General features: G+C 47.3%; 1 protein-coding gene across 13 annotated transcripts in view; it reads right to left on the bottom strand.

Moving 5' to 3' along the window:
• HERC1 (HECT and RLD domain containing E3 ubiquitin protein ligase family member 1) overlaps positions 1–13,472 on the bottom strand; it is a 173,497-nt gene that overhangs the window by 31,037 nt on the left and 128,988 nt on the right. For all 13 annotated transcript variants that reach the window (XM_038418910.2, XM_038418911.2, XM_038418917.2 and 10 more), the window contains exons 54-57: positions 10,673–10,803; positions 3,116–3,315; positions 2,015–2,129; positions 706–852 (exon numbers count right to left, since the gene is read on the bottom strand). In XM_038418910.2, the coding sequence (XP_038274838.1) occupies positions 706–852; positions 2,015–2,129; positions 3,116–3,315; positions 10,673–10,803 (593 nt within the window). The remainder of the gene's footprint in view (positions 1–705; positions 853–2,014; positions 2,130–3,115; positions 3,316–10,672; positions 10,804–13,472) is intronic.

Below are 13,472 nucleotides of genomic sequence, written 5' to 3'. Positions count from 1 at the left end.
ACCCTTTGAACTAAAATTCCTATACGATAGTCAAAAAGGCATATGCATTTTCCAAAATATATTATTAAAAGTTAAAATTAGCATTGATATACCATCTTCTAAGTGTTTTACCCAGTCTCAACAGCCAGTGAAGAAAGCAAGTATTATTCCCTTTTTTCAGAGAGGAGAAACAAAAGCACAAACTGGCTAAGGACCTGAGGTCATAAATGACTTGACCAGGCACATAATCAAATCAGTTGCAGAGCCAGGATTAGAATTCAGGTATTTTCCCCCAAATCTTGTATTCATTATTCATGACTACGCTTCCTCTAATTTTATAAAATATTTATCAGAGAAAACTACAAAGGACATAAAATTATCCTTTAGCTTTTGATCTTAAACATACCTATTTTAACAAACTTTAAGAAATATAACTAAGATTTTATCACGGTTATTATTAATAAAAGTCATGGACAGGTAATAAACAAAAATTCACAGAAGCCCTTGACCTGTCCATGACTTTTACTAAAAATAACGTGGGGGGAGAGCTGACGGGGGGATGACTGAAGACCAAGTGTGGGAGAGGAGAGCCCAAGTTGTGAGGGCTAACTGTTCCGAGTGTCCACGCTGCCCTCTGGGTGCCGCCACCACTCTAGAATCCATGAATTCTGTGATATCCATGACAATCTTTGAGTAATCTTAAATATAACTCAAAGACAACCTTACCCGTAAAGACCAAATGTTCATGAGCCCACCGAGCCCACCAGACACTAATACCAGTCCATCAGAGCTGAAGGCCAAAGTCCGAACAGGAGTAATATGTCCTCTCAGTTGAAAAATGCACTTGGCATCTACTGCTTTTCTGTATCCATCCTGCAAATTATTTCATCATTATGACATATCCTGGATTACATTTATAGAAAATTGTGAATAGAAGAATGTTTCAGATTTAGACTTTTTTGCAGCTAGTGTATAGATTTTCTTGGTACAACTACTTTTATTTTATCAGGGAAAGAAGAATAAGGCACTATAAAAAGAAAAGGGCTTATAGAATTATACAAGCTGATACAGCAGACTATGAGCACCTACAGTGATGTTGCACTCTAAGTAAATATATCTAAATGCATATTTACTTAAGAGACCTTAGTTTTATTTGTAATTATTTAGTCTTTTTTTTTTTTTTTATAAGGATGCCTTTAACTTATTACCATCTATAGTTTCCTCTTCAAAATACCATAAGCATTCAAGACCACATTACGGCTGGGTCTTACCATTTAAAAAAACATTTTAGTTAAAATTAAGTCAAGGCAAATTTATTTGCTAAGAAACTTTCAATATTATTTTAGTTTTCTCTTTTGGAAATAACTGAATAATTGTAAAAGAACTAGATAGCATTACCAAGTTTTAGCCAAGATCAATAGCTCTTGCAAATAAGTTGTTTTTAAACCTTGACCTCCCATTTAGAGTCATAAACCTTAAGACCATAATTGACCACCAAATCATCTAGACTGACAACAGGCCACCGACAGCACCCAGCACCCACACACTAAACTCAACATCCAAAATTAGACTAAAGAATTAAACCACCCAGGAAACAATACTATTAGGCAGGGAATAGGAGGGACCAAGGTGCACCAATGCCCGAAGTACCTGCAATGGCAGAGAACTGATTAAGGGAAGTACACGCAGATAATCCTGGCAAGTAACCTGTACTCTAATGCTACAGAGGAGGGCGAAAACCCCTACAAGGTCACTGCCAATCTGACCTGGGGGAAAATTACTGAGCATGTGAGCAAGACCCTGAGCATGTGAGCAAGAACCATTTCCTGCCTTGGAAACATCTCCATGTGATAAGCACAGACAAATTAAAATAAATGTAACTTTTTTAAACTAAATGGTTTTCAAATATTTCTCTTCTCCCTCTCCATCCATGCAGATATTTAAATATCTTGCTCCCATCCTTTCCTATTATCATAGGAAAAACCATGGATACAACCAGGTTAAGATTTCCTAACATTTGCTCAACTGTCTTTACCTTGCCACTTGTTTCCTGTTCCCACCATCCTTCTGCACTACTTGAGCTGGACTGCAAAATGATCAGCATGTCCTGGGGAACACTCCAAACACACACTAAGCCATTCTGGCATCCTCTGAAGTTAGAATAAATCACATGAAAACAAAGTAAAGTTATTAACATGCAGCACCAATCAACAAATGTCCTAAAAGTATGTCAGTCTGTTATGATATACATTAAGAGCAAGGTGATTAAGAAAGATAATCTGCTAAAAAATAAAGTCCAAGGGCGGCAGATAATTTTTTAAATGTTGTATGCAGATTTAGGAGTAATACTCATTGAAAAGGTGCATTTTTCTTTGTTTAACTCTTTCTTAATATTAATTTTTGCTAAAATTATTTTGTCAGCACCACTTCGTTTAAAAGGAAGTTAGTGAAGTAGTATCTCCAATATAAAAGGAAAGCTGAGGCAGACTGGAAAAAGGAAAAACTTATTTTTCATCGTACTGTTTGAAATTTCACTACATTATTTAATTCACTTTTTATTTTTACATAAAATATGCATATTGACAGTGATTTTTTTTATTCCTGCTCAAAATATTTAGGAATATCCTCCATAGGTTTTCACCCTATTTTTCACATTAAATATTTTCATATTTTATCTAATACTCCCTTGCAATCAATCATCGAGCAATCAAAATGTATAGGTCCCAGGAATATTTATCAGCACAGGAAGCATTTGCAACTATGGACATAACTGGCACTTCCCACAACAATGATTAACTGATGTTTCCAATAACCTGCAAACATACCACATTACGTTTTCATTGTGACAAATTCAAGTTAATTAACTAAGATCAGCCCTGGTCAGTACTTGGCGCAGATCCCTCCAGAGAAAAGCCTAGGTGGAAGGGAAAAGCTGTTGGTGATTCAGTAATGGGAACTTTTTGTATTTAAGTCAGTGCTGAACCAGTGTTCTACAATGCCTACAATGAACAGCTTGTTGAATTTTGTTGGTTTTTTGTTTAGGAGGAAAGATGCTACATAAATCCAAATTGCAATAAGTATTAATACGAAGTACAAAGACTACACAGGAAGTATGAAAGCAAAAACGTTAACATACGTAGCCAGTAACAGCTGCAACTTGGGTCCTTTCCCTGGAAGGTTGCACCAGGTAATGCTATTCACAATAGCAGGATGGGAGAGTGAATGCAAACGCCTCCAGCATCCCCCCATATATCTCCAGAGTTTCACCATTTCTTCTTTGGAACATGTCATAAGAATCTTACCAGTTGGATCCCACTTCACACTAACAATGGTGTCCTAAAGGATTCAAACAAACAAACAAAAAGATTACAACATTCAGTGTCTTCATAATGTGACTTACGAATATGAACATCACACAAATCCAACTAAACGTACTTCCAGCACGAAAGTATTAAGCACTTGAACTTCATATACATCCTCATATAAACCACAAAAAAGGAACTATGTTGATGATTTGATACAGCAATTTATAACAGAAATGAAGTCATACCTGGTGGTTATCACAGTTTTACGAGTGAGAGAAAAAAAACACGGTTACTTACCTTCTCGTAAGTGTTGTTCTTCGAGATGTGCTGTTCATGTCCATTCCAATCAGGTGTGCGTGTGCGCACGTTTACAGTAGCCGGAAGATTTTCCCCCTAGCAGCATCCGTGGGGTCGGCCTTTGTGCCCCCTGGAGTTGCACCTTCATGATGCCCAATAGAGGGCCCTGCCAACCCGCCACCCTCTCAATTCCTTCTTGCCAGCTACTCCGACAGAGGGGTAGAAGGGTGGGTATTGGAATGTACATGAACAACATATCTGGAAGAACAACAGTTACGAGAAGGTGAGTAACCGTTTTTTCTTCTTCAAGTGCTTGTTCATGTCAATTCCAGTCAGATGACTGAAAAGCCCAAGTTCAGGAGATGGGTTCGGAGTTGTCCACCGACTGGAGCACTGCTCATCCGAAGGCCACATCATCTCTGGCCTGCTGGGTAATTGCATAGTGTGTGGTAAAAGTATGAATGGAGGACCACGTAGCCGCTCTGCAGACTTCCTGAGTGGGAACCTGAGCCAGGAACGCTGTTGATGAAGCCTGCACCCTGGTGGAGTGCGCAATGATTGGAGGTGCAGGAACCTCTGCCAGGTTGTAGCACTCCCGAATGCAGGATGTGATCCATGACGAAATTCATTGCAACGATATAGGCAGACCTTTCATTCTGTCCACCACTGCCACTAATAACTGGACCGACTTTCTGAACGGCTTCATTCTCTCGATGTAGAAGGCTAGCTCCCTACGGACATTCAATGAGTGAAGTCTCCGCTCCCTGCTGCTGGAATGCAGCTTAGGGTAGAATATCAGGAGAAAGATGTCCTGGTTGATGTGAAACTGTGATACAACCTTCAGTAAGAAGGCAGGATGAGGTCTGAACTGAACCTTGTCTTTATAGAACACGGTGTAAGAGTGCTCTGATGTTAGGGCTTTAAGTTCAGACACCCTCCTGGCCGAGGTTATCGCCACCAGGAACGTGGCCTTGTAAGAGAGGTAGAGCAGGGAGCACGATGCCAAGGGTTCAAAGGGCAGTCCCATGAGTCTAGGAAGGACCAGGTTGGGGTCCCAAGCCAGGACAGGCTGCCAGATGTGAGGGTATAGCCTGTCTAGACATTTTAGAAAATGGCTGACCATTGGGTTAGCAAAGACAGAATGGCCCTCCACGCTCGGGTGGAAGGCCGAGATGGCGGCCAAGTGAACCCTTTTTGATGACACTGAAAGCCCCTGCTGCTTCAAATGGAGGAGGTAGTCCAGAATAAGCAGCACTGAGGCTAGCATCGGGAACAAATGGCGCTGTGCTGACCAGATTGAAAATCTCTTCCACTTGGCAAAATATGTGGCTCTCGTAGAGGGTTTTTCTGCTGCCAAAGAGGACTTGTCTAACCTGTTCTGAACAGGAAAGCTCCACCAGGTTCAACCACGGCACTTCCAAGCCATGAGGTGCAGAGACCCGAGGTTCAGGTGTCGGAGACGACCGTGACCTTGTGTCAGAAGATCCAGAAAGAGCAGCAGGAGCTTCCATGGACATGTCTACAAGAGATGTATACCAGTGCTGGCAGGGCCAGCTGAAGCTATCAATATGACCTGAGCTCGTTCCCTCTGGATCTTGAGGAGTACCTTGTTGAACGAGCAGTATGGGTGGAAAGGCGTATAGGAGACAACCTCCCCATGGGAGGAGGAACGCGTCCACACTGGATCCCAGGCTGTGATTTTGGAAGGAGCAGAACTGCTGGCACTTCCTGTTGCATCATGTAGCAAATAGGTCTATCTGGGGAAATCCTCACCTCTGGAACAGTGAATTTGCGACTTTCAGGCAAAGGGACCACTTGTGGCCGGGAAAGGACCTGCAGAGGTGGTCCGCCAGCTTGTTCTGTACTCTGGGGCGGTACGACACTTGTAGGTGTATTGAATGTTCTACAGCAGGAGGGCTTCCTGGCACGGGGAGAGGAGCGTGCACGCTCGTTTGTTGATATGAACATTGCCGTGGTGTTGTCCATCATAACTGATGCACATTGTCCCATTAAGTATACCCGGAAGGTCTGGCACACCACTCTCAGCTCTCTGACATTGAGGTGGAGAGCCAGATCTGCCTGAGACCAGAGACCCTGAGTCCTGTGGTCTCCTAGATGTGCTTCCCAGCCCAAGTTGATTCGTCTATCACTAGCAAAAGAGATGGCTGTGGACTGGCAAAGGGGACCCCGGAGCACACTTCCTGAGGGTTAAGACACCACAGGAGGGAGCTGAGGACTGGGCGAGGCAGGGTCACAATCCTGTCCAGGTCGATGCTAACCATGACTGGTGCAGTCAGAGCCCGAGTCTGGCATGCTGCACCACATAGGTGCAGGCAGCCATGTGTCCCAGAAGCTTCAGACATTTTCTTGCTGTGGTGATGGGAAACTGTCTGAAACCTCGAATTATACTGGCCAGGGCCTGGAACTTCGCTTCCGGCAGTATGCCCTGGCTTGGGTTGAGTCCAGTACTGCCCCTATAAAATCTATCCTCTGAAGAGGGCACAGAGTCGATTTTGCTTCGTTTAGAAGGAGACCCAGGTTGTCAAAGGTGGCCCTTAAGAATTTGACTTGAGTTTCCACTTGGGTCCTGAAGTGACCCTTGATCAGCCAGTCACCAAGGTATGGAAATATCTATACCTAGTGCCTGCGCAGGAACACAGTTACAACTGCCACGCACTTGGTGAAGACTTGAGGTGCTGCTGACAGGCTGAACAGAAGAACTTTAAATTGGTAATGGATATTGTTCACCACAAACCTGAGGTACTTCCTGTGTAGCTGAGTGATTGCAATATGAAAGTAAGCATTCTTCAAGTTGAGGGTGGCATACCAGTCTGCTAGAACCAGTGAGGGGATGACGGAGGTCAACGAGACCGTGTGGAATCTGAGTTTCTTTACGAACTTGATTTCTCACACGTTCAGGATTGGCCTGAGGCCACCTTTGGCTTTTGGTATTAAGAAATACCAGGAATAAAACTCTCGCCCCTGTGCTCCTGGGGAACCTCCTCCACTGCCTCTAGCAACAGGAGCGACTGTATCTCTTGGATAAGAAGTTGCTCATGAGAAGGGTCTCTGAAGAGGGACGGGGAAGGGCAGGAGGGCACAGAATTGGGATGGAGTATCCCCTCTCTACCCTGCGGGGCACCCAGAGGTCTGAGGTGATACAGGACCATGCATGGTAGAAAGGGGATAGTTGAGACGAGAAGGTAAGGCGGGGTGGATCTAGTCTTTGGTGTGGTACACCGTCCTTGACTGTGCCTTCAAAAGACCAATGTGGGCCCTGAAGGTAGCTTGGATTGTCCCAAGCCCTGGCCAGAGAGCTGACACGGCCTTCTCCTGGCCAGTCCTGTTTCTCCTTCTGGACCCGTCCTGGTGGTTTTGGTGACCGACAACTGAGGAGGCTGTAGACAGAAGTGTCTCTGCTGCACTGACAGTGTACAGAAGTCCAGGGACCTGAGGGTGGCTCTGGAGTCCTTTAGGCTGTTTAGATTTTTGTCCATTTTCTCCTAAAAAAGTGTCTCACCCTCAAAAGGCAGGTCTTGTATGGTCTGCTGGACCTCATAGGGGAGACCAGAAACCTGGAGCCATGAGCCCCTTCTCATGGCTACTCCTGTGCCATAACCCTGGTGGCAGCATCTTCCCCATCAAGTGCCGCCTGCAGGGATACCCTGGAGATCAGACTCCTTAACCAAAGCCGAAAATTTGGCATGGAAATCCGAGGGGAGGAACTCTGTGAATTTAGCCATTGCCAAGCAGATATTGTAGGAATACCAGCTGATGATGGCCAGCTGGTTGGATATTCGGAGTTGTAGTCCCCCTGTTGAGTACACCTTTTGCGCGAATAGGTCTAGTTTTTTAGCATCCTTATTCTTGGGAGAAGGGCCCTGAAAGCCTTGCCTCTCCTGGTGGTTAGCAGCATCCATCACCAAAGGGTCATGCTGGGGATGGGAATATAGGCGCTTATAATCCCTGCAGGGCACAAAGTACTAGTGTTTGTTACGCTTGGCAGTGGGTGGCAGCGAGACCCGAGTCTGCCACTGGGTCTTAGTCATATCCATAATTGTCTTTACAAATGGTAAGGGCGCGAGGGGGTCAGGATGTCAGCCATAGGGCTTTCATCATCTACCACTTCTTCTGCCTTAATGCCCAGATCCTGGTGACCCAGCGCAGCAACTGCTGCAACACCCTGGAGTCTTCCAGAGCTGGGGCTATGGAAGTGCCCGCCAGCACCTCATCTGGTGAAGAGGAGGAGGCCACCACCAGACTCTCTACCCTTCCCACTCGAGGGATCTCGTGACCCCAGGGGGACTGTGGTCGGTTGGCCCAGTCCCACAAAGGGCGTGGGTAGTAGTGCCGATGTCAGTCCTATGCCGGTGCTGGTACAGACACCAGTTGTAGCATCTTCATGGGTCTTCATGGATGCCGTCGCAGCCGGCTTAGAAGACTATGTCAGTGCCATCGTCACTGCCGAAGGTGCAGCTGGCACCACAGCAGCAGCACGCCGGTGCTGAAGGAGTTGTCAAGGGCATTGTCGTTATTGGTGCCAATGTTGGTAACGGTGACACGGCTGCCGGCATTGACACTGGAGATAATGGCTCAGTCGCTGGTCGTGGCGGAACAACCGTTGCGGATGCCACTGATGCAGCGCCCGAGCGGGATCCTTGGCTCTGATCCTGGCCTTGATGGAAAGCCCCCATAGTCCAAAAGGGCCACTGAGCCAGGTTCTGCCAGTGAGGGCCACTGCATTGGGTGGGACCCTCTGCTCCTGCTATAATCAGAGTGGTTCGAATCTGACTCTGACGTTTCAGAATAGGAGGACCAGGGTGGCGCTACACATCTCGACGTAGTGTTGGGAGCTTGGGGACCAACTGTGCTCCCTGGATGGAGGTGCTGGTGTCGGGGAGGTGCCGAGGTGACATCATCACCGACTTTCCCTTTGACTGAATGGGATGCTGGGATGAAGCCTACAGTGCTAGCACATCTTCCTGTCTTGGGGACGAGAACGGCGCCGTGAGTCTCAGCAGGTCCTGCACTGCCTCAAAAGCTTCTGGGGTGGACGGGAGTGGCAGGTGCTCCAAGGGGTTTGGTGAGCGCGGTAGGCCCAGACTCGACTGCCTCACTTGGGCAGGAATTGACGTAGCTCCACTCTGAGCCTCGGAGTCAAGGCCCAACTGAGGTGCCACTGATGGCTGGTCCCTGGATTTTGCCAAGGGGGAATCGGCCTCTTTCCATTCTCCTCTTCTTCTGCACTGGTGATTGGGACCAGTGCCGAAGGCTGGAGTGCCCTCGAAAGGCTCCTTGACAGTGCTGAGCCTCCTTGTCGGTGTCTCTCTTTGACTGAAGACAGCACCGGAGTGCTCTGCACTGAAGATGACATACTGGGAGCGGGATCTCCAACACCGGGTCCGACTGAAGTCGGAGAGATGCCTCCATGAGGAGGATTTTAAGCCACTGCTCATTCTCTTTAAGAGTTCTCATTCAGAATTCCTGACAGATCTTGTAGCAGTCCTTTCGGTGACCCTTGCCCAGACACCATAAACAGGAAGTGTGAGGGGTCACTTTTAGGCATGCGCTTCGCGCAGTCCTGGCAAGTCTTGAAGCCTGGGGATCACGGCATGCCCCAGTGACAAATAAGGGGGGAGAGAAAAATGGGGGGGATGGGGGATGACACCCCTCGTAACTGAAATTTTTAAGTGAACTAACTACAATATACTAAGCAACTAGAACTAACTATCTACAGCGAAAACCAAAAGTACTGCTAAGCTGCTTGCCAATGCAAGAGCAAGGGGAAGTTCCAGCTACTGTCACTGGTGGTAAGAATGAACTGAGGGGGCGGCAGGGCACTTTATTCGGCGCAATTCCAGAGGGTACCCAGGCCGACCCCCCCACATGCTGCTAGGGGAAAAATCTTCTGGCTACTGTGCACATGCGCGCGCACACACCTGACTGGAATTGACATGAACAAGCACTCAAAGAAGAACAAGAGTTTCATGAAAACAGGATCATTACTAATAATAAAGAATATGGGGAAAGGTTCACAGAAAGTACACGATAAGCAGAATTCTCTTTCTACAAAATGTTTTTCCAAGTATCCTGCGAGGCTTTATGCAACTTTTAGTTATGAAGTTGTAATATGAAAGTACTCCAGTGACACTTAAAGTACTTACCTGAATCTGTAGATAATGAGCCAGATTCTGCATTGTGCCTCCTGAAAGGTGCAGCCCAGAAGATGGAGCAAAGGTGAATTTATGCTACCTTTTCATTCTTGGATTCCAGCCTGCTGTCAGGGCCAAAATGGATCCTGGCATACATTAGAACAGCCCAGTAATCTGTAATTTATGGCAGCCATTCGCAGGCTATTTATGGGTTGCACTGCAGATATTTCAACTTGCTTCCAACTTGCCTATTCCTGTGCTTGGCATGCTCCATACAATGAGACTTGTGAGTGGACCAACACTGGGTCTGCTTACATCAGCCTTTCACTGTGGTGGAAGTCTCTTTGCAAATTATTTATGGACTTTATTGGCCACTGGACTGGCATATATTGGCCAAAACAGGGACATAAGGAGCAATGCCGGAGTATTTTGAGAAACCTCTTTTACATTTCACAATAACTTTTTTAGTTCAGGCAAAAAAACCCATCTATAATATAAATTATAGATTTTAAGTAAGAAAATTTAACAGGCTAGTATGTAAAATTACTTTTAATTTGTCAAATTGTTCTAAGAACTACATCTTTTTTAGATCAGAAGTGCACAGCAAATCTTGAAATGCACTTTGGTTACAGTATAAACAACATACATTTGAAGAACCCTACTGGAAGAACTCTTGTTGCACACGTTCGTATGTGTGTGTGCGTGCGTGCATGCAAATCAGCTGGACTTCTTTTGGCCTCTAAATTTACTTCAGTTTAAAATGTATATCAGACTGGATGTCAATCATCGGGAACAGGTGGCTTTCTTTAAAAAATGGGCTATTATCTTTTAAGTCATTTTTATGCACAATTTTGAAATGAAGACTATAGTTTAAATCCTGAATTTTCTTTGGGAAACTAGGAGACTATGAATTAGTTTTCAAGAAAATTAAAACTCTACCTTATGTGCATCAACTAGAACAATTCCTCCTTTTTCAAGTGGCTCCTTCGTACCTATCAGCAATTTTCCATCTGAATAGCCAACTGCAAATGGTCTGTCTTCACTGAACCAGGCAAGGCATGTGACAGACACTATTGGAACAATAAGCACAAATAAAAATATATTAAATTACAAGCTAAACTGTTCAATTCCCATTGCATTTAGCTCAGAGAAAGAGGTTACTTACCTTGTCTTAACTGTTGTTCTTTAAGATGTGTTTCTCATGTCCATTCCATTCTAGGTGCGCACCCATGTGCGTGGTTGTCGGAGATTTTTGCCTTAGCGGTATCCGTAGGGCCAGCTGTGGCACCTCCTTCGGTGCCACACTCATGTATTGGTATATCAGGCGCCGCCGACCTGATGCCCTCTCAGTTCCTTCTTGCTGGCAACTCTGACAGAGGGGCAGAAGGGCAGAGTAATGGAATGGACATGAGCAACACATCTCGAAGAACAACAGTTACAAAAAGGTAGGTAACCGTTTTTTCTTCGAGTGCTTGCTCATGTCAATTCCATTCTAGGTGACTCAAATATCCTTGGAGGTGGGCTCGGAATTCACAGTCATGCAGCTTGAAGCACTGCTCTGCCAAAACCAGCGACATCTCAAGCCTGCTGGGTAAGTGCATAATGAGACACGAACATGTGGACAGATGACCAGGTAGCGGCCCTACAGATCTCTTGGATTGGTGCCTGTGCCAGGAAGGCTGCTTAGGACACTTGTGCCCTAGTCGAGTGAGCCGTCACGATTGCCGGCAGAGGCACTTTTCCCAGCTCACAGCAATAGCGGATGCAGGCAGTGATTCAGGACGAAATCCTTTGAGAAGACACTGGGCAACATCTCATTCTGTCTGCCACTGCAATGAACAACTGCGTTGATTTACAGGACGGCTTTGTCCTATCTATGAAGAAAGCCAGTGCCCTCCTAATGTCCAGGGTATGCAGCCTGCTTTCCTCATCTGACATATGAGGCTTTGGAAAGAAAACAGGTAAGTATATGTCCCAGCCAGTCTGAAACTGGGAAACTACCTTGGACAGAAATGCTGGGTCAGGACGCAGCTGGACCTTATCCTTGTAGAATACCATATAATGCGGTTCTGAAATAAACGCCCTTTTCTCAGACACCCTCCAGGCTGATGTTATTGCAACCAGGAACAAAACCTTCCAGGAGAGAAGCAGGAGAGAGCAGGAAGCCAGAGGCTTGAGAGGAGGCCCACATGAGCCTCGACAGCATGAGATTCAGGTCCGAGGGAAGGAAGGGATCCCGGACATGCAGGTAGAGACGCTCCAGATCTTTCAAAAACCGGGCCATCATGTTGTGAACAAAAGACAGACCTGCCTTACAATGGAAGGTGGAAAGCCGAAATAGTGGCCATGTGGACCCTGATCAAGGACGCGGACAAATCTTGGAGTTTGAGGTGCAGAAGATAATCCAGGATCTCCTGCATAGAGGCCTGTGAGGCTCAGATACACCATTCTGAGGCCCAGCACGTGAACCTTTTCCACTTGGCCAAGTAAGTTGCTCTAGTGGAGGGTTTTCTGCTATCCAACAAGACCTGCTGAATCCAGGCCAAGCATTCCCGTTCGTCCGCGATTAGCCATGCAGTCGAGTGTCAGCGCCGCCAGGTTTGGGTGCAGAAAACTGCCATTGTTCTGGGACAGCAGATCCGGCCAGAGGGGTAGCTGCAGCGAGGCAGCTACTGAAAGGTCCAGCAGAGTGCGGAACCAGTACTGGCAAGGTCATCCAGGGGTATTAGGATAATCTTCATCCTGTCCTGTTTGAGCTTCACGAGGACTCTGTGAATCAATGGCATTGGTGGGAAGGCATACATTAGTGCCCCCGACCCATGGGAGGAGAAACACATTGACATGGAGCCCCGGTCCACTCCCGGAATGAACAGAACACATGACATTTCCTGTTCTGCCTGGAAACAAACAGGTCCACCGGGCGAGTTCCCCACCTCTGGAAGATTGTACTGACTGCCTCTAGATCAGGGGTCGGCAACCTATGGCACGCGAGCCAATTTTTAATGGCACGATGCTGCCTGGCCCAGCCCACTCTTTTCCACCCCCCGCCCACCGCACTCTCCTTGCAGGGCATGCAAGCTTCCCCCTCCCTTGCACTCTTCCCCCAGCGTGCGGGGTTCCTGCCCCTCCTCCTCTCCCTCCGGCCGATCAGCTGACGGCCCTTGCTAACGGAGGGGGAGAGGTAAGAGCAGAGCCGCAGCGCCTCTCTCTGCTCCGGGGACCTTGGGGAAGGGGGGTGGAATCAGGGCATATCCCCTCCAGCTCCTTGCCGTGAGCCGCTCAGGGCAGGGGGCTGGGAGCACCCCCACGACCCCAGCCCACACACCCAGCCCTCTGCCCTCACCCCCAGCCCCATACCCTGATCCCTGCACCCCCCTCACAACCCCAGCCCCGACTCTGGCTCCTCCCACACATACCGAGCCCCCCAGCCCTCTGCCCTGACTCCTGCACCCTCCTCAAACATCCCCCCCACACCCTATGCCCTGACTCCTGTACCCCCCACACATACCCAGCCCCCACCCACCCTATGCCCTGACTCTTGCACTCCCCACATCCCCACTCCCACCCTGAGCACCAAACGGGAGCTCCTGCCTTCCCTCCCGCATTCCCACCTTCATCCCTCGCACCAAATGGGAGCTGCCCAGGTAAGCGCTCCACAACCAAACCTCCTGCCCCAACCCTCATTCTAGCTCCTGGCCAGAACCTGCACCCCAACCCCCAGCCTGATCCTTCACCCCCA

Source organism: Dermochelys coriacea, chromosome 10 (genome assembly GCF_009764565.3).
Source record: "Dermochelys coriacea isolate rDerCor1 chromosome 10, rDerCor1.pri.v4, whole genome shotgun sequence".
Lineage (NCBI taxonomy): Eukaryota > Metazoa > Chordata > Testudines > Dermochelyidae > Dermochelys > Dermochelys coriacea.
This window is presented reverse-complemented; position numbering and strand designations above follow the sequence as displayed.